At 31.9% G+C, this 19840-nt stretch overlaps 1 protein-coding gene across 1 annotated transcript in view; it reads right to left on the bottom strand.

Annotated features, from left to right (window-relative positions):
• Gmcl1 (germ cell-less 1, spermatogenesis associated) overlaps positions 1-19840 on the bottom strand; it is a 46468-nt gene that overhangs the window by 16303 nt on the left and 10325 nt on the right. The window contains exons 5-11 of the mRNA XM_026405112.2: positions 17896-18008; positions 17185-17250; positions 16048-16132; positions 14013-14103; positions 8764-8901; positions 3817-3886; positions 490-565 (exon numbers count right to left, since the gene is read on the bottom strand). Coding sequence (XP_026260897.2) covers positions 490-565; positions 3817-3886; positions 8764-8901; positions 14013-14103; positions 16048-16132; positions 17185-17250; positions 17896-18008 — 639 coding nt within the window. The remainder of the gene's footprint in view (positions 1-489; positions 566-3816; positions 3887-8763; positions 8902-14012; positions 14104-16047; positions 16133-17184; positions 17251-17895; positions 18009-19840) is intronic.

Raw genomic sequence — 19840 nt, 5'->3', positions numbered from 1 at the left:
TTTTCTTTTTTAGGGGTGATAGGGCCTTTTTAAATTGCCCAGGCTAGTCTTGATTTGGTGATCCCTCTGCCTCAGCCTTCCGAGTAGCTGGGATTATGGGTACTTGCCACCATGCCTGGCTCATTTTACTTCCTTATCTTGATTTCTGAATTGCTGTGGGATCCTCTTCTCAAATCTCTTATCTGGATCCCAAATTTAAGTTCAACAGTCTCATGCAAGGCTGTGTAATTTACCACTGAGCATGGTAGCTGAAACTCATTGCCTAGGACAACATACTACTAGAATTATCAAATAAGCTCTCCATAAGCATAGTAGGTATCATGATGGATATACAAAGTGCATTATGGTTATAGAGTTCCCAGACATTTGTTCTATTAGTTTTTATTATGAAGAATTGAAAACATATGAAAGTACAAAAAATAGTTCAATGAACCACACTTTCTCAACTATCTGTATGAGAAAAATTTAAGAATCACAACCCATACTTACTTCACCATCTTTGGCAAGCTTTCTACCACATCTCATGCTATTTCCCTCTAGTTCTTCTTTATTGATTTCTTGAGGCCTAAAAACATACATAAGACAAGAACTTCCATAGAAAATAGGTAACTGGTAATTGAAAAAGAGCTGCAAACAGTTAAAAAGAACAAGGGCTGGGGATAAAGCTCAGTGACAGTGTACCTTAGGTTCAATCCCCAGTATCACAATAAATAAATAAAATAAAAATTAGAAAATTAAAAATAAATAAAACAAAAAGTCTCACTACTTGATTTAAATATGTACACACACTTTTTTTTTGCGGGGGGGGGGACATGTATAGATAAAAATACGAATGTATTGGGCTGGAGGTGGAGTGTAGCTCAGTGGTAGAACACTTGCCTAGCATAATGAGGCCCTGGGTTCAATCCCCAGCACTGCAAAAGAATAAATAAATAAATAAAAAAGAATTGAGAATTTGTTGGTTAAATTTAGTCCATTACCTTGCTAAAAAAAATCAAAATTCTTCAATGTCTCACTTTTGCCCTGACTTCTAGATTTATTTTTATTAGGGCTCAGCCAAATCAGAGAAAAGGGGGAAAATATGAAAATGCTGTTTACCAGGAAAATATAATGCTTAAAAGTCTAATTGCTAAGTAAAAGAAATTAAAATCTATTATTTTTATAAGATGTGACCTAATTATTACCTATCACTTGATAGTACTTATTTTATAGGTAAGCCAGTTTCATTTAGTATAACTCTACAAAATCATTGTCATAGAAAAAAAAGCTGTATAATACTATCTATTATCCTTCAGTTTATTCCTTACTTTAAAAACTTTAGTTAACTGAGAGAAACCTTGTGATTTTAAGTTGGCATTATTATTATTTTGGTATTCCAAATAAAATATACTATATTCATTAGTTTACATATAAAGTACCTAGAAACTGAAACGTAATATATAATCATAATAAATAAATGTAAATAAGACATATTCTTCATGTCCAAGTACTGCACCCTAGTAAATAATTGGACATAATTAATGATCATAATAATGTGGAAAGAGACGCTATGTTAAAACCACAAGGGCACAGATTTATTGCCCAGAGTAGAGGGGGAGATCATGACAGAGTGTTTGTGTTTAGTAGGACTTGTGTTGGAGTGGAGGTGGGAGGCTTATCTGCACAGTGGGAAGGAATACATGCAGAAGGAACAGTAGGCTACATATAAAAAAGGGAGTGAAGAATAGAATATAAATGGAGAAAGAATTTAGTGCAGCTGGAATATAAGATGAACAGAAGGACAGATGAAGCTAAAGGCATCTGAGATAGACTGCTGAAGGTTGCCAGGGGTCAGGCTAATTAAAGTTTCAACTTTTCCTGTAGGTAAAATTCCCAGATGTTAGTTTTATTATTATTCAACTTTTTATTATGAAATATTGCAAACATGATAGTGGACAAAATTACATAATGACCCATCTCAATATCTAGTCTCAATAATCTTGAGCAATGATAATTATTTAACCATTAGTACTGAATGTCCTGGACACATTTAAGCAGGGAAGTAACACAACTATATTTCTGTTTTAGACAAATAATCCTCTTGGCAATACATAAGTGAGTTTGGACAAAAAGGACCCTGGAGGGAGATTTAACTAGTATAACCTAGTATCCAGGAAATACACTGCCTTCCTCACTTTAGCAATGCCGCAGCTGTGGGCAGATGCTGCAAACCCACAGAATAGAATATATCATCAATGGCAATATAATCATATACTTCTTTTTTTCAGTACTGGGGATTAAACTCAGAACTTCATGCATGTCAGACAACTGCTCTACCACTGAGCTATATCCCTGTCTCTATACACATAATTCTGAGGTCAAGAAAATCAGACACTTAGGTAAGACTCTTACTAACCTCAGTAAGGATAAAAGTGAGAAATTTTTTGAAAAATAAAGAATATCCAAAAATTTAAAGCTGAACATACAAAATAATGAAGTGTTATTATTTAGTTTTTATTTTATTTATAATCCCATTTTTCCCAAATCAAAATAAAACAACAACCCCAACAAAACCCTGGATGATAATAACCTCATACTTATTGTTTAGATATGAACTTATAAATAGACCATTATTTTAGGAAATTCTTCTGTATATAAAAATGGCTAAAGATATTAGGGTCAAAAAAATTAAACTTCTTGAGGCCTCTTCTATATACTTACAGGTGAAAGTCTTTCACACTATTTCAAGGAGCTAGCATAAGGAACACACAATAAATGTGCAAGTACTTATGTGAACTGCAAAGCACTACAAATTTAAAGAAAAGGTTATTTTCTTTCCCTTAAAATGAAGAAAGTGCATAAATATTCTGTAGGGGGAAATACCTGTAACCAGATAGATTTAATTCATTTTAGACTCAAAGATCTTCAAAACCTTTTTATTAATCAGAAGTTGATAATACTATCACAAATATGAAAATCAGCTTTATCTATAGATAAGTATGAAAAATAAACTTATGAAAGCATCATTCCAAGTAATATTTCAATGTTAAAAGGAAATCATAATAGGTGAAAAGGTATGTGAATTATTCAATTTTACTAACATAACAAGTGACAATTCAAACATTCTATTTACTATTTTAACTGACCAGAAATTTGTAAAAGATTGATAATGTATATAAGAATAAAAGTTGATTACATATCTTTTCTCTACTTCAATACAGCAATGATTTTTCAATATAATGAATACATTTAAAAATTCGAAGCAAAAAGAAAATATTATTTTTGGACTAGGGATATAGGTCAGTGGTAGAGTGCTTGCCTAGCATGCAAGAGGCTCTGGGTTTGATCTCCAGCACACACACACAAAAAAAACCCAAAATGGTTTTACGGTACTGGGAATTGAACCCAGAATGGCTCTATCACTGAGCTACATCATCAGCTCAATTTCTTTATTTTCCTTCTTTCTCTCCTTCCTTCCTTCTCCTCTTCCTCTCTTCCCCTTCCCCCTTTCTTCCCTTCTTCCTTTCCTCCCTTCTTCTTTCCACCATTCTTCCCCCCTTCCTCTATCTAACTGCCCACCTACCTACCTATCTATCCAACATTTGTGTACATGTGATTAAACCCAGGGTGCTCTACCACTGAGCTATACCCCAGACTTTTCTTAATTTTATTTTGACACAGGGTCTTCACTAAGTTTTACCCAGGTTGACTGTGAACTTGTGATCCTTCTGCCTCAGCCTCCTGAGTTGCTGGGATTACAAGTGTATGCTAGCACACTTGGTTAAAAGGTTTATTATTATTTTTTTAATGAACAATAATAAAATGAAATATACTTACCCCACTTCACTGTCTTGTTCTGCCCGGAGCATAGCAAGCCACTGCTGCTTATATACAGAAGATAGCCATTCTAAAGCATAAACATTAATTAAGTAATTAAAAATAAATAAAAATGGAAGGACATACAGGATTTAAACATGTTAAGTAGTTGATAGAATTGTTATTATTTCTAAATTTTAAAATAGTAATTTAAAAAGCAAGTATCTTAGATTTTACAAATGTGCAGTAACAATATGGCTTAATGATCTTTTAAGTGGTAAAGTTCATCCAAATTTGCCTCAGTCTAGATTCTACTTAGATTACATATACTTAAATTAGAATTTAAATCCTTAGTTAAAAGTTATTAATTAGAAGTTATTAATTCTTGCATTTAATAGTTTAAAAGGTTTCCTTTTCACAGCTTATGTTAATTTTCATTTGTGAGAATAATTTCTAAAACAATACTTTGTTTTACAAAAGTTTTAACAGAAAACTGAATAATGAATTTTTCCTTTATTAAATTACCAAAAAGTAAAAATTAACTTTTTTTTAAAATAAGCCACCATTAAATTAGCAAGTGAAAAATGATTACTTAAAAAATAATTTTGGAATATTAGATTTATATAACTGTCATTAAAAATAAAACATTTTGCCAGGCACAGTGGTATACTCTTGTAATCCCAGTGACTTGGGAGGCTGAGGCAAGAGGATCAAAAGTTCTAGGCCAGTCTGGGAAATTTAGGGAGATCCTGACTCCAAATAAAGAATAAAAAAGTTTGGGAATGTAGCTCAGTGCATAAGGCCCTGGATTCAATCCTTAGTCACACACTCACACTCTCTCTCTCACATACACACAAGACTTTAGCTTATTCTAATTATTATTAAATTTATAACTAGAGATTTTCTTTTTTAAAAAAATTTTTTTAGTTGTAGTTGGACAGAATACCTTTATTTTTTTTTATTTAGTTTTATGTGATGTTGAGGATTGAACCCAGCACCTTGCATGTGCTAGGCGAGCGCTCTACCGCTGAACCACAACCCCAACCCGAGATTTTCTTTAATAATAAGCATGTAATTTTTTTTTTTTACAAGTCTGGACAAGTTGAAATTTTAGTTATTTAGATAAAAATATAGATTAATGGGGCTGGGGTTCTGGCTCAGCAGTAGAGCACTTGCCTCACATATGTGAGGCTCTAGGTTCGATCCTTACTACCACATAAAAATAAATAAAATAAAGGTATTGTGTCCATTTACAACTGAAAAAAAAGGTTTAAAAAATAAAATAAAAGTAGAATTGCTTAGCACTATATTTATCTTTTTGCTATTTTATTCCCCAAACCAGAGAGTTGTTTTTGTAGGCTGAGTGTATATAGTATATAGTTCAGTGGTAGAGTACTTGCCTAGAATGTGCAGGGTCTCTGAGTTTGACCCCTAGGACCACAAATGGGAAAAGGGGGGTTGGGGTTGGAAGAGAGAAAAAGAATGACTATTTTTCTTTCAAGTTCTTAATTTTTACCTTAAGGAGGGGAGAAACACCAGTGCAATTAAAATCTGGATTTTCACTTTCTAAGTCTGTACTTAATGAAGGTATCCAGGGCAGGGGTTGTACCTCAGTGGTATAGTGTTTGCTTAGCATGTATGAGGCTCTGTGTTTGATCTCTAGCACTGTGGGTTATGGGGTGAGGGGGGTGGGATCCAGATGAGTTCCAATGATTTACTGTATGCTTCCTTAAAACATGGTGTAAACACATTTTTAAATGTTTCAGTGCCCCAAAATAATATTCTTGCTATTATTAAAAGGCATAACTGCTAAATGTTTATGACAATTTATCTTCCTAGGTAAACTCATGACAAATTTTATGTGACTCAGTACACACACATATATATCTGCAATTCATTTGGATTTTTAAATTTTGTTTTACTGTAAAATGCTGGTTCCTATCCATTAAAATGATAATTTTACTAATGAGTTGTGTCTATGGCCTATCATGAATGATTTGTAAAATTGGAATGAAAGGGTTACACATATATATTCTCAGTATCATGTGAGAGATATTGCATGAAAATGTTTTTTAACATTTAAATTGACAAACTTTGTATAATCTCCTTTAAAACCAAAAACATTTTAACAAATTAAAAACATGAGTGCATATTTTTGTCCCTCCTGTCTTTCCAGTTTGAAAGAGTGAAAAGTCAAACTTTAAATCTTGTCACTGGTAGCTAAAAGCTTGTAGGACCTATGTCTTAAAAGCAGGATTCCAAAAACAACTCAATGGAACACAACTTGAAATGCACTATTAAATTATTACAACAGGGCAGAAAAATAATCTGGTACAATATAAGATGAAAATAAGTGAAACAGGTTCTTTTACATAGTTTTTTTTCAGTTATAGTGGACACAACATCTTTATCTTATTTTTATGTGGTGCTGAGGATTGAACCCAGTGCCTCATGCATGGTAAGTGAGCATTCTACCTCTGAGCCACAACCCCACTCCTACAGTTTTTAATATGCTTATATGCAGTCATATCTCCAGAGGGCAGTCATTAGACAGAATTTGCTAGTCTTTTTTTTTTTTTTTTTAATATATCCGGGATTAAACCCAGGGGTGATCTACACAGAGCTATATCCCCAATCCTCTTTGAGACAGTGTATTGCTAAGCTGCCAAGACTGGCGTTGAACTTGTGATTCTCTTGCCTCAGCCTCCTGAGTTGCTAGGAATATAGGTGGGCATACTAAAATCCTTTTTGACAGAATATTGGGTAGAAAGATTCTGAAAAAGCCTTCAAGAAACTATGACTCACCAGAAATGGGGATGCTTGCCTATAATCCCATCTACTCAGGAGGCTAAGATGGGAGGCTTGCCAAGTTTAGGGTCAGTCTCAGCAACTCAGCAAGAACTTGCCTCAAACTTTTAAGAAATTAAATTAATTTAAAAAGGGCTGGGGATGTCGTTCAGTGGCAGGCCACCCCTGGGTTCTATCCCCAGTGACAAATAAATGATATAAATTAGAAGAAATTAATTTAGATTATTCCCTTGTCTTAAACAAAGGAAATGGGAACCATATCATTTAAAAATCTAATGGCCTATATTTACAGATTTTAAAAAACAAACAAAAAATCACATTCCTAACTTGCCCAGAATTTTGCTGTGTAAGTGAAAGGAAAAGTATATCGTTTATGGTCTGGGCAGCAGGAAGATATTAAATCAAGTGACCAAGTCTTAAACGAATGTGGAAAAATCACTAGATTCAGGAAAAGAAGGACAGAGGGCCAGATCACAGAAAGAATGAACACAGAAGAATTAGGACCATGACCATCAGGCTTTTATTAGCAGGGTGTGAGAGATGAAGTCCTACCCAGAGAGAAAATATCTTCTGGTAGAATGAAATAAATGGAGGGAAGAGATAGAATATTCTGAGATTTTGTTGACCCAGACATTCCGGGCAAATACTAGAAAGATTTGGGAGGAACAGTAATAAGATAGGTTAGTGGCATTTCTAAATTTTTGACTTAAAGATGGTAAACAGATATAAAATCTCCCTAGACTGATGAATGTATAACTTTTATTAATGTTAACACATTTGGCACTATTTCTGAAAAATGATCAATAAATATTAGGTTGATTAGTCAAAATTATTTCCATTTACTTCAAAGCTGAGATACCTTCCGACTCAGAGCATATAGTAATTTATCTCAATAATATGAGCTAATAATAATATGACCAATTTCTGTCCCCTCACAAGCACTGTGGTATGTAACTTTATACTCTGCATTTAAAACTGCAACTTTTATTTGGACATACAGGAAAATCTATTTGCAGATTTATATTTGTAGGATGGGGTATTTTATAAAATTTTTAAAAAGATTTCTCCCATAAGTCAGAAAAACATGACTGAATAAAAATCTAAATTATTTTATACTGAATAAAATATTTCAGACTAGAAATATCTGTGCCCATCATGAATTCCAAAAAATATAAAGATTATCCACCTGCATCATACATACACCTAAATTAAACTATTTTAGAACAGATTTTTTTTTTTTTTTTTTTTTTTTTGCATTACTGAGGATTGAATCCAGGGCCTGGTGTATGCCAGGTACACACTCTACCACTGAGCTATATCCCTAACCCTTAAAATTCATTTCTAAAGAGACTTAAAAGGAAGTAAAATTGAAATGGGTATAATTGTCTTTGGCATCTAATATTAAATCACTGCTAGGGCCTGGTGTTCAATACATGCTGTATTTGTATTTCTTATATCCTTATGTATTACTAAACTGAATCTTTCTGAAACATTAGAGATTTAACTTTGAAAATGAAATCAGTAGTTGGTTTCAAAAAATTGAAATTATAATTAGCAAGGATAATTTATCTGGTTCAACATGAAGTTTAAAACCTTAGATGGAAAGAAAAAACAGAAAATAAGCACATTTAAGTAGTATTAATAGAAAAAGCAGTTATGAATTTTAAATACTTCTGAAGTATTTTTTTAAAACTCAGGGGTACTTAATCACTGAGCTACATCTCCAGCCCTATTTTGTATTTTATTTAGCACCTCACTTTTGCTGAGGCTGGCTTTGAACTCTTGATCCTCCTGCCTCAGCCTCCAGAGCCACTGGGATTACAGGCATGCACCACTGTGCCTGGCTCAAAAGTCATTTTTAAAAGTCTGATCCAAAACAGTGTATTGATAATTAAATTAAAGAATATCCATATTACAGAACACTAGTCATTTAACTATTCTGAAGAATATTTAATGAAATATGGGAAAACACCCACAATATATAATGTGAACATAGAAAATTATCTATACGGTATAATTGTACTGGTGCAAAAAATATATATACCACTTTTGAATTTAGGTTAATTTCTTATTTGGTTTATTATTCTTTTCTATGATATATATTGTTGTTAAAATCAGAAAAACATTACTTAAAATCATAAATTCATCATATTCTCTTACCTGATGGTACTAGAGAATCTTGTTCAATAATCCTTGCAGAAGCCAGATCACTAATAATATACTGTAACCTTAAATGTCTAAACACTGACACAAATGGTTTCCCTTGCTCAGTTTCAAGGAATGCTGTACCTTCAAAATCTATTGAAAAAACAAAATAAGTGATTATTTTCAAACCTATTATTTTATCCCTAAATGTCTTTGTGGACAGGGATACACAAACACACATACATACACAGTCCTTAAAATACAAATTAGTTATTTCAAAGTTTCGAAGAATTTTATAAAACTAACATGTGAGGATAAAAACTTGGGGAGATTCAGACAAAGTCCCAGAAAATTAACTTTGGTCCTAGTCAGACTGCTGGCCTGGGAATTAATTTGGGGGGGCTTTAGAGTTTGTGGTGCAACAAGGGAGTAAAGGCTTGAGAAAAGTACTTAGGTTTAGACTAACTCTCCAGAATTACTTCCCAAGGACTGAACACTCCAGTGAAACTCAAGCCCAGAAGCTTCACTTGAAGGTCTTTCATAAGATTCTTAGGACACAGAACACCTTTTGGAGTCTTCTAATATTTCTCAGCAAAAACAAAACACTGTTCAAGGGAGGGAAAGGGAGGAGGCAGGGGATTAGCAAGGATGATAGAATGTGATGGACATCATTATCCAAAGTACATGTATGAAGACTCGAATTGGGTGTCAACCTACTTTATATACAAACAGAGATATGAAAAATTGTGGTATATATGTGTAATAAGAATTGTAATGCAAAAAATAAAACAAGTACATGTATGAAGACATGAATTGGCATGAACATACTTTATACAAAGATATGAAAAATTGTGCTCCATGTGTGTAATAAGAATTGTAATACATTCCACTGTTGTGTATTTAAAATAAAATCAATTAAAAAAAGACACTGTCATCACAGATTTGCAACACATAGGTAGTATTAATTTATTACTAAAATAATTCCAGTCTCTGAAGCACATGAATATATTTTTTTTAATTTTAGGGAGAATTTAAGGTTATTCCAAAAAATTACTCTTGATTGCATTTCAATGTGCTTTCACGAATGTGAAGAAAATGTTTAGGTATTGCTATTAAACATGAATTAATTTGGTGCATAAGCTCCAGCTTACATTCACCCTTGTTTCTAATAAGGATAAATATAAGAGATGAGAGCTGCTATTATAGACTATTATATCTCAAGCCATGAAACACAAGTTTTCTGTGAACTAGAAAAGTATTTTGCACAGAAATAGTTTTCCTGAAAATTGTGAAAAGACATCTAATAAAAAGAATTTTCACAATTTTCAAACTTTTTCATACCTTTTTTTTTTTGTATTCCTTCGGCATCTACCAAGAATCAAGCAGAGCAGAAAAGAAAGTATTATACTTTTTAAAAATTAATAGTTAACGTTGATTATTTACACAATAGGTGTGTGAGTGGATTTATTTCTCTGCCTTTTTCTATAATGAAAACAGTTCTAGTTCATATGCTGAATTAACTGTGCAATTTCATGGGGTGTATTAAGAATATCATTAATGTTTTTACAGTTACTCTGTCACATAAGCAAGTTATAAAAATCTAATCTGTCTCATAAAAAACTGGTAATTATTCCATGGAGCCTTTCCTTCAAGGTTATAGGCTTATTTGCTTATTTTAGTAATAAATTAATACTACCCATGAGTTGCAAATCTGTAATGACAGTGTCTTATTTTTGCTGAGACATATTAGAATACTCCCAAAAGGTGTTCTGTGTCTGGAGTATCTTGTGAAAAACCCTCAATTGAATCTTCTGGGCTCTAGTTTCACTGGAGTGTTCAGTCCTTGGGAAGTAATTCTGGAGAGTTAATCAAACGTTAAGTACTTTCTCAAGCCTTTACCCCCTGTTACACTATAAACTCTAAAGCCCCCAAAATTAATTCATGGAAACAAAAAATAAACAAGAAATAAAAATTTCTTGCTGGCCAACATGTCACTATATTAATTGTATCATTCAAATTCAATAGCAATACTGAGGTGTAACTGTATACAAATTTTCCGAAATTTCTGTTGTTTCTTTTCATCTTGATCCACATAGTGGAAAGTCAAATAAAACTTAAAAGAGATATATCAATCTATAATGGGCAAAAGGACAAGTGATTTTTCTCTATTTCCTAAGTATGTTTTCTAATTTTGAAAACTGTTTGAAATGACTTTTATAAAGACCTCACAGAAAAACAAAGGCATTAGACATATATTTTCCTTTATGCAATAAATATCTCTCTGAAAATTCTATATTGTATACTGTTACACATTGTGACTGGAATGAAGATTCTGGGGTGGGAAAAACAGAAATGGACCATAGTTTCCTATTCTGATTTCTGCCAGGTGGGCTGGAGATTAGTTTCTCTTATTGATGGGTTGTTGTGTTTGATTAATCAGGAGCACAAGTGAGCATGAAGTTATAGCAACATTTATCCATTAACTACTGTTTCTATGAAGTCCTTTTGTCCTTCTAACTTCTCCACCTCTAGATTCTGTGTTTTATTTAAATTCTTTCCTATACTTTCCTCCTCTATAATTTTTCTAATCCTCCCTTAATTGCCACAAGGTAACACTGAAATATAATTTAATATATAAACTTAATATTTTGTTCTTCAAGTAAATCATTAGAATTTATTGATATGGTCTTTCATACATTTTTTAGTTCAGTAGCTTGAATAATTTATCTGGCTTTGAGCTAGGAAATTTGACTACATAAAATAATTCTATAAAATTTATTTAAATAAGACAAAAGAACACCACACTTTAAAATAAAGAACTTCTATTCAGGGCTAGGGATGTAGTTCAATGGTAGAGTGCTTGCCTAGCAAGTGCCAAGCAATCCCCAGTACTCCAAAAAAAAAAAAAAAAAAAAAAAAACCAACAACAAAAGAAACATTTGTCAGGTACAGTGGAGCACATCTGTAATCCCAGCAGTTTGGGAGCCTGAGAAAGAAGGATCGCAAGATCAAGGTCAGCCTGAGCAATTTAGCAAGTTCCTAAGCAACTCAGACCTGACCTAATAATTAAAAATTATTAAAAAAATTAATAATAAAAAATTAAAAATTAAGAGAATAAAATCATGGCATTTGCAGGTAAATAGATGGAGCTGGAGAATATAATGAACTGAAATCAATCCCAAAAAACCAAGTGCCGAATTTTTTCTCTGATATAAGGAGGCTGATTCATAATGGGGATTGGGGGGCAGTGTGAGAGGAATATAAGAAGTTCAGATAGGGCAAAGGGGAGGGAGGCACGGGGGTAGGAAGGACGATGGAATGAGACATACATCATACCCTAAGTACATGTATGAAAACATGAAAGGTGTAACTCTACTTTGTGTACAACCAGAGACATGAAAAATTGTTCTATATTTGTGTGATATGAATTGAAATTACATTTTGTTGTCATATATAACAAATTAGAATAAATTTTTAAAAATCCAAAGGCAATTAGTCAATTCAGAATAGAAATAAGGTAAACCTATTAAAGTAACTATACTTTGAATTAAAAAAAAAAGGTGGGGGATATAGCTCAGTGGTAAATTATCCCTAGGTTAAATGGTACCTCCCCTCCAAAAAACAAACTTCTATTCATCAAAAGACATCTTTAAGAAAGCAGAAGGATAATCTAAAGTTGGAAGATAAATGTAAAATGAATTTATGACAAATGATTGGTTATCAATATCACATAAAGAAGGGGATGGGATTGTGGCTCAGTGGTAGAATGTTTGTCTAGAATGTGTGGGGCCTTGGGTTCGATCCTCAGCACCACATAAATGTAAAATAAAGATATTGTGTACACCTGGAACTGAAAAATAAATATTAAAAAAATACATACAGATTACCTACAAATCATGGCTTGGGGTTGTGGCTCAGTGGTAGAGCACTTGCTTAATATGCATGAGGCCACTGGGTTTCATCCCCAGCACCACATAAAAAAACTAAATAAACAAAATGAATGTATTATGTCAAAAAAAAGGAAAAAGACTCATACATTTCATAATTTCATAGAAAAGGAAAAACATGACTAATATAACATATACAAGCCATTTAATCTCTTTAGTTAACAAGGAAATGAAAATTAAGACACAATATGAAGTAGTTTCATAACAACTAAAACAAAATGGTATATTATCCAGTGGTACGCTGCAGCTGGCTCATGTTAGTTCACAGGAGCTGTGTGCCTCTCTTTCCAACTCTGCATTCAGTGATGTTATTTTGGTAGCTAGAAATCAGCCATGTGAAGAGAATTTTGGCCATGGAAAACTTTGCTACAAATCAGGGATTGGTTTTTCAGTGAGTCAGCTCATTAGCACACTACTATGTTAAGACATATATTCATATATGTAAAGACTTGCACTTTTATTTCCTAGATCTGCTGCCACTTAATAGCTCAAGAGATATATGCATAAAGTGGCAAAATTTTGTTTAAAGCAAAAGAAAAATAAACACAAAATTCAATGTAGCGGTTGGGGAAAGTAAGAGGGACTTAAAAGGAGAAAAACAAAAGGACACTGAAGTACACTCTACAGGGAAAAAATTAAAATTAGTTCATGGAGGTTCAATATATTATTAAAAATACCTCAAAAAGATGGCCATACACGACCAAAAATGATAGTATGCTAAGAAAATGAAGAACAAAGGATTATTATTTATCTACTTTTTTTGTACCTGGGGGCCATTAGAAGTTTTTTCCTAGATTTATTTTAGCAAACTAAAAAATAAATACATTATATACTTCCTTCTACCCATATTAGACCTTGTTAGCATTTGATCTGAATCAATTTTGGAATAATTTCCCTAAGAAAATCTGATAAAAGATACAGAAGCTCCCCCTCTCCAAAAATGCAGATAGCACACATGTACCTAGCCAATTCGGAATTTACACACACAGAAGCCTGTCCATAGCCTCTCATGTTTTAGAATTGTTGCCAATAGATAGGATAATCGGTTATAGAAAAATTCAATGTGATTAAACTAAAGAATGAATTTGATAACCACGATCTGTTAGTGAGTCAATGGGAGAAAGAACAGTTTTAGGGATAACCATAGGTAAGGCATTTTTATTAATCTAACCTCAATTTTCTCATTGTAACTAAGAGACTAAATTAGATAATTGCTAAGGTCCTCTCCAGATCTAAATTAAGTCTATAAACAAGTCAGGGCCCAGTTTTAATAAGTTCCATTAAAATAAAGATAAGTTCTTTAAATTTTAGGCATACCTTTTCTCCGCTTAGAAAACCAGACATCTGTTTCTGTCAAAAGCTGTTTTAAGGATCCATTCCAAGAAGGCACAAGTTGAAGGAACATCCACTGAGTTTAAAAAAAAAGAAAAAACATTTGATTTCATCATTTTGTTATTATATTTTCAAACTGCTCCCACCTTTAAACATAACACCTTAAAATTTTAAATTTACTCTTTTATAAGCAACAAACAAAAAGTATAACTATTATATGACATCTTTACCAGCTTTAAATTCATCATGGCATTAATCATAGTCCAATGATAAAAGCCAAATGTGCTTGTGTCAAGAAGTAAGCTAGTCCCTAAAATTTATGGTCATGGATACAACTTAGATTAATGTGTTAAATAAATCTTATTTTATGCATATCATCAACTTTATGCTAACTTATTCATTAATTAACAAGTCAATTTCACTAAATACTATGTAAGGCTAAAGAATCAAAGTCAGGTACATTGACACATGCCTGTAGTCCCAGCTACTTGGGAAGCAAAGGCAGGAAGATTGCTTCAGCCCAGAAGTTTGAAACCAATTTACACAACATAGTGAGAGCCCATCCCATTCATAAATAAATAAATAAATAAAATTAAGCACGGGAAAAAGGATTATCTTATTGCTGTTGAAACAGTATCCAGAGTAGTTAAGAGTATGGATTTTTATATCCTAGATATGCTACTTAATAGCTCAACAAATTGCCTATTTTTTTTCTGGGCCTTAATTTCTTCAACTGCAAAATGAGCATGATAATGTGTCTACCTTATAGGATATTAAAAGAATTAATAGAATGGGGCCTAATGGAGATGATCCCATGTAAGTGTTAGCGTTTATCATTACTAGCATAAAAGCAGTAATAGTAATGGTACGAAATAATTAATACTATCTTAGTTTAGAGATAGAAATGAACCTTCTATAACTTTATGAATAACCCACACACTAAACTTCCTTAAGAAAAATAGTAATGGATCCCACCTCTGCCATAGAGATAAACAATCCTAATCATATAACCCAGAAGGCGTCTCAATCCCAAATTTCACAACTATGTTACATGTAGACAGTGCTCCAAGTCAGGGACAAAAGGCTAAAGGCAAAATTATGTAATTGGAAGGGAGCAGTGAGCCAGAACTCATAATACCTGGCCTTTGCCACTTAGTCATTATAAGAATTCTGAGTCTCACTACTGTAGTAAAAGAATAACAGCTGATTTATTTCTTCAGAACTATGAAAATTAGATTAAAACATGTTGAAACCTTTCAAAAAGATGAATTACAGGTAGGCCTCTAGAAGAATAATTTCACATTTTACTAGAAAAATTATTTGTGAAAATTTCATCATAAAATGTTGAATTCTACTAAAGCTCAACTTTGAAAACATTCCTGAAAACCATATAAAAAGATAACATCTTTTACATGAAACATTTCTGATTATGTAAAGATATAACAAAAACATGTTTATGGTTGAAAAAATTCTGGGAAAAAACAAAAAGTACTCCTAAGATAGAAAAGAACAAAAAAATAAAGTTATCACTCATGAAATCCCTAAATATACTTTTTAACATTTTAGCAAATAGTTCCAACTTACAATGGTTGATTTAAGATTCTTCAACTTAATGATGGTACAAAGTGTACCCATAAAACCATGACTTTTTCATTTTCAGTGCAGTATTTAATAAATTACGTGAATTACGCAACACTTATTATTTTATGATAGGATTTGTGTTAGATGATTTTTGTATAACTGTATGCAATGTGAGCATGTTTAAGTAGATGAGTCTAAGCTATGATGTTCATTGAGTTAGTTGTATTAAATGCATTTTTGACAATGATATTTTCAACTTATGTTAAGTTTGTTTATCAGGATGTAACCCCATCACAAGTCAAGGAACATTTGTAGCTTCTGTTCTTTTTCATGCATTCATAACCATCCCTTTATCACTGGATACCAGCTGTTGCCAGGTATTCACTATAATGAGCAAGGCTGAGGGGATATCCTTGTGTACATCATATTATGTGAATACCTTTTTAAGAGCTGTATAGACGTCCATCTCCACTTGCATCACAAATAAGTTAGATGAACCAATAAGCTGTTTCATAATGTTTATACTGAAAAAGATGAAACAGAAGCGTGAGCTTAATCTTCACACACAGACTGAAGGATGCTGGTGGAATGAAAAACTGTTTTTATCAAACAAAAATGGAATTAAAAACTATAACAGTTTTTTGCCCAAGACCTATCTTGGTTAATAATCTATCTGAATACAATAATACTAGTAATAAAAATATAGTAATACTAATAATTCACAAAGTACATTATCTTTTTTTCACACTGACAGGGAAAAAAATCTAGCCATTAAACAACAACAACAAAATTATAAACTATGTTTTAAAATGAAAATTAAAAAAGATATTTGAACTTCCCTTATTCCACAATGTATTTAAAAAATTTTTTTTCACTTGTCCCCCCGACCACCCCCAAACCAACAAAACTGGTATCTCAGGAAGCTAAACAATGCTATCTTTGGTTTTACACCATTTCCTCCAGAATATCACATATTCCTGACATTTGTATCCTAAATCCTTTAAAAGTTCATTTCCACCCTGAATTTCTCAGCCCCATCATATATCTTAGCCTCACTATTACAAAACAGCTCCCTGACAGTAGAAACAAGGACATAATCACTTCTGCATCCCTCATAGCTCTTAAAAGAATACCATTAATATATAATGGACATTCAGAAAGTATTTTTTGAAGGAAGGAAAGGGAAGAGAAGGGGGGATAATAAACAAACAATTTCAAAAGCAACCTAATTGTGAATTTAATTTAATTAGGCTTAGCAAAAATTTTAAAATTATTTTCCTCAAATATAATTTCTCAAATACAGTTTAAGAAATATAAGAAACTTTTAATTCTTCCAGAGCCTGACAGAAGTAACACTGAAACTTCTCTATAGTAGCAACATATTTTTCTGTTAAAATTGGTTAAACAAAATAGACATAGTATCATCATTTTATAAAGAAAAGAAATTTGTGTAGCATTTTTCAGTTCATGGATGTAAAAATATGTTTTGTGTTCTACAAAAATAACTTACATACTTTAACAAATGAAAAACATTATTCTAGGATATTAATTACAAAGTTATTTAAAATTCAAATACCTGAGTTCTTTAAAAAGCTCAACATTCTGGTGAGTCATCAAATTGTTTAAAAGCCACTCAAGGCACCTGAAATTAAAATACTTAATTATTACATTATATATATTTATAATTAACCAAGTAGGTCTTACAATTCAGATAAAAACAGAATATTAATCTTGCTAGGACATGCTCAAAATTTTTAGTTTAACAATATGAAATTTAGTATTGCTTTTGTCAGTAGTTATTAAGGAGATATTTCCTTGATATTATAGCATTTCTACTTAAGAAAAACATTTCTACTTAAGAAAAAATACCATTTCAGGTTTGTGTTAAATAGTTTATGATGGGGCTTGCACATATCTTTAAGATCTCAAAACGAGTTCTGCAATTCTCAAGAGTTATAAAAAAAAATTGTCAATAGTTGCACTGATAAAATATCTATTAAACCTACTCCTTAAATAATTTTAATAGAAAATGTAAAGAGTGACCATAGTTTTTATAAGCTTGTATAACCCACTCATGGTCACTTAAAAAGACAACACTTTTGAGGAATTTACTAATTAGTTCAAAAGAAAAAGGGACTTTTAAAATAATAAGATTCTATCCCCCTCGTCTTTTTTCTTTTCTTAATTCTTTTATTTTCTTATAACTCTACATACATTCTCTTAAGAAATCAAAGCAACCAAATTCCCAGAAGTGGAATGGGAAGAAAAACAAGAAAAGTAAACTCACTTTTTCTTTACAGAATCTAATCCATAGGTCCCTGCTGATGTGTAATAGCCACATACAGTTTTCACATTAATTGTTTCCTTCATTGTCTCACCACACTGCTGTATTAAACCATCCTGTAAATATAAATAAGCACTGGAAAGGCCCATTTCATGTGGGAAAAATTAGTTCTGATATGTGCTTTTACATATTAAAAAGTTTTTTTAAAAAAAAGGAAGAAAGAAAACTCATTAAATGCAGCAAATCTAAATTTTTTTTAAGTCCAATAAAAATACAAAAAAAAAAATTCCCCAAGTATTCAACTTAATACTTAGAACTGAAAAATGGAAGTTGGGGCAGAGCAATAAGGTAAATAAATATAAATATTATTATTCTCTTTGTTTTCTATTTTTCCCCCTCTGTGGGACCTTTGCAAATTTCTTTGGCAGCACTTTGTGTGTCTTGCCTGTTCTTTTAAAATTAAGAACTCTCTACATAATCAACCAGTTAACCATGTAACAGGTTAGACAAGTAAATAATATGAATTATCAGAGAGTTCCTATTAAAGTTTAAAACACCTATCAATATCTAAGACATTCCCATAAAACAAATGTAGTATAAACAACTTACATTAAAATTTTAATCTGAAATGTTTATATGGTTTCAAATGAAAAAACTTTAATATATAGAAAGAATAATGATGCTTTTCATTCAAATTTCTGAAATACATTCATCATGCAAGTATATTATTAAGTTAGAATTAGTAAATTACAAAAATAAGGCAGAAAGTCAATGTAGAACAAAACCAAAACGACTTAAGTTAGAAAATAAAGTACACTTCATTGGAAATAAGTATTGAAAGGATCAAAATATTTTTAAAAATCAAATTTTTACCAGGGATATTTAGCAAGTTGTTATAAATGCCAAATAAAAGGAAGCATTTTTTAAAAAAATTAACACATTGATACAAAATGGTTTTTAAACTTACCTGACAATCATTCTAGACTCCTCCCCTTTCTCTTAACACTTCATCTGTCACCTTACCCAGCGGATTATCCTTATTTAATCTTTTGGCTATCCATCTTTCCACTCCATGTTTATTGCAACTACTTTAACTTGGACTTCACTTGGACTCTGCCCCATAGGCTTTTGTCTCTAATGTACTCATTTTTCATTTTCTCTTCAATACATTCTTCACACATCGATCCTGAAATATTCTTTCTAAAGCATAACTTTGTCTTTCTTCTTATTAAAATCTTCCAAAAGTACTTACATATAAATTCATAGGAATATATAGAGGGAAGTTCATAATCTGTCTTCTGCCTCTCTTTCTACAAGCCCTGTTACAGTTTTGCTAGAGCCATGCTCCTCTTAGATTCTCTAGTCCTCCATCACTTCACATCTCTGGTCTTAGCTTACTCTGTTCCCTATGTCTGAAATGCTCTTCCTCCCTCTTTCTTCATACAATGTATGACTCAATTTGGAAACATCCTCCTATGACACTATTGGGTTATAAAATGACTAATTCTTTCTTTATGGATCTACTAAATCCTACAAGATTTTTATACCTTTAATTTTGGACAGCTCTTATTTTACCTTTGGATTTATATATCAACCCTTTTCCTTTCTACACACACATACATATACTATACTGTGAGCTTCATGAAGGTAGGACTACATTGTTGTTTCAAAAATTGACACACACAAATTGTATGTATTTAGGGACTATATACCTTGGATCTCTATGCCTAATTTGACATATTGGTCAACACACTTTTTTTAAATGAATAAATCTGTCATTCTAAGATTAAAACATATAAATGTGATTTACACATAATTATTTAACAACTAAGAAAAAGTTTACATAGTAGCATACATGTTTTTTGAACTCATGAACTAAATTAATTAGTAATCAGAAAACATATGTTTACTAGTGTAAATAAGTCATTAATAGAAATAGGTAAATGGA

This window comes from Urocitellus parryii, chromosome 12 (genome assembly GCF_045843805.1).
Source record: "Urocitellus parryii isolate mUroPar1 chromosome 12, mUroPar1.hap1, whole genome shotgun sequence".
Taxonomy (NCBI): Eukaryota; Metazoa; Chordata; class Mammalia; order Rodentia; family Sciuridae; genus Urocitellus; species Urocitellus parryii.
Note: the sequence above shows the minus strand (reverse complement) of the source record. Positions and strands in the feature narration are given on the sequence as shown.